Genomic DNA, 1,893 nt, shown 5'->3' on the forward strand with positions numbered 1-1,893 from the left:
CCCCAGGGCACCAATTGGAATTTAGGAGAAATAAATGCATCCCTGTGCTCTCTTTATGACACAGAGAGAAGTAGGCTAGCCCTTGGTGGGGGGCATGCTTTCATTTAGGTACAGAGATGAAAAGAAACAATAGGCTTAGGATAAATTCTTTTTTTTAAAAAAATCTCTTTTTCTTATTTATTTATTTGATTGACTGATTTCAGAGAAAGGGAGAATGATAGAGAGTTAGAAACATCAATGATGAGAGAGAATCATTGATCAGCTGCCTTCTGCATGCCCCCAACTGGGAATTGAGCCCACAACCCAGGCATATGCCCTTAGCTGGAATCAAACCTGGGACCCTTCAGTCCAGAAGGCTGACACTCTATCCACTGAGCTATACCGGCTAGGGCAGCTAGGATACATTCTGTTGCCTACAGTGGAATGAAAAGATATCAGGAGGACTGAAGGAGTGGTGTTAGATATTAGAAGGTGGATGATTTTAATGGGTATGTGTTTGGGTTATTGTCATGTGTTTATTTTAGGGAAACCAAAGAGTAGGGGAGCCCACCCTGTTTCTTCTTTTTGCTAAACCTTTCATTATGAGCTTTCCTCTCTGCAATCCCTCAAAGTTCTTTGATGTCCTAACTTTTTTAATTCCTTTACTCATCTCCATCCTGTCTTCAATTTCTACCCTTTCTCCTTTATTCATATCTCGCTCATTCCTCTCTCTTCCTTTTGTTCCCTGTATTTTCCTCCTTATTTTCTTTCTTACCTTCCCTTTATTTTCCTCATTGATGTTTCCACGCTCTTTTCCCCTGCTGTTATTCTTCCATCTAGGTCAGGGGTCCTCAAACTTTTTAAGCAGGGGGCCAGTTCACTGTCCCTCAGACCATTGGAGGGCTGGACTATAGTTTTTTAAAAAAAACTATGAACAAATTCCTATGCACACTGCACATATCTTATTTTGAAGTAAAAAAACAAAATGGGAACAAATACAATATTTGTATTTGCATGTGGCCCGTGGGCCGTTTTGAGGACCCCAGCTCTAGGTGATCCAGTCCAAATTGGACAGTCTTCCCATATTCCCAAATTTCCTCACCTCTCCTTTCCTCCCTTCCTTTCCCTTTCCTCATGAGCCTTTCCTTTCTTTCCTATAAGCCCCACACCTTCACTGCTTGTCTCTGTGCAGGCCCTACTCCTTTAATTCACCCATGCTTCTTTTCCAGAGACCCCAGGATCCTGGCATCTGGGGTCTGGGGAGGAGAAAGCCTTTCAGTTCTACAACTCCTGCATGGACACAAGTGCCATTGAGGCTGCAGGGGCTGGTCCTCTCAGACAAGTGATTGAGGAGGTGAGACATGGGGCATGACTCTTATGGACACATGTTATGTAGGATCAATTTATGCTCAGGGTTGCCATTTTATTTTCTAGAGGGTGGATCCCCAGGTTCTAGGAGAAAGATGGAAATGGAAATGCACTGAGAAAGTATTAGGACCTTGGGTGAAGCTAGAGAAAGAAGGATAGAGGTGGAGCCCTAGAGAGACCAAAGAGTTCAGAGTAAAAGTCAGGAAGTAGTAGCTATCTGAGGAATGGGATACAAGTGTCAGAGATGAGACCCCTTTGCTGAGCCTTGTTTCTCTTCTTCTCAGCTTGGAGGCTGGCCAATCTCTGGTAATTGGACTTCCTTAGACTTTAACCGAACTCTGAGACTTCTGATGAGTCAGTATGGTCACTTCCCATTCTTCAGAGCTTATCTGGGACCTCATCCCAACCCTCCACACACGCCAGTCATCCAGGTGAGGGATGTACTGGCAAAAACACAGCGAGACCTGGGCCTGCCTAGAGTTCTAGCCTCTTGTTTCTTAGAGGAAGGTTGCAGGTTTCAGGAGAAGGATAAATGTGCAATGTAGG

At 44.2% G+C, this 1,893-nt stretch overlaps 1 protein-coding gene across 3 annotated transcripts in view; it reads left to right on the plus strand.

The window, feature by feature from the left end:
* Window positions 1–1,893, plus strand: part of KEL (Kell blood group, metallo-endopeptidase) — an 18,827-nt gene that overhangs the window by 2,132 nt on the left and 14,802 nt on the right. For all 3 annotated transcript variants that reach the window (XM_015566703.1, XM_015566704.1, XM_006768000.2), the window contains exons 5-6: window positions 1,209–1,333; window positions 1,632–1,778. In XM_015566703.1, coding sequence (XP_015422189.1) covers window positions 1,209–1,333; window positions 1,632–1,778 — 272 coding nt within the window. The remainder of the gene's footprint in view (window positions 1–1,208; window positions 1,334–1,631; window positions 1,779–1,893) is intronic.

Source organism: Myotis davidii, unplaced genomic scaffold (assembly GCF_000327345.1).
Source record: "Myotis davidii unplaced genomic scaffold, ASM32734v1 scaffold22, whole genome shotgun sequence".
NCBI lineage: Eukaryota > Metazoa > Chordata > Mammalia > Chiroptera > Vespertilionidae > Myotis > Myotis davidii.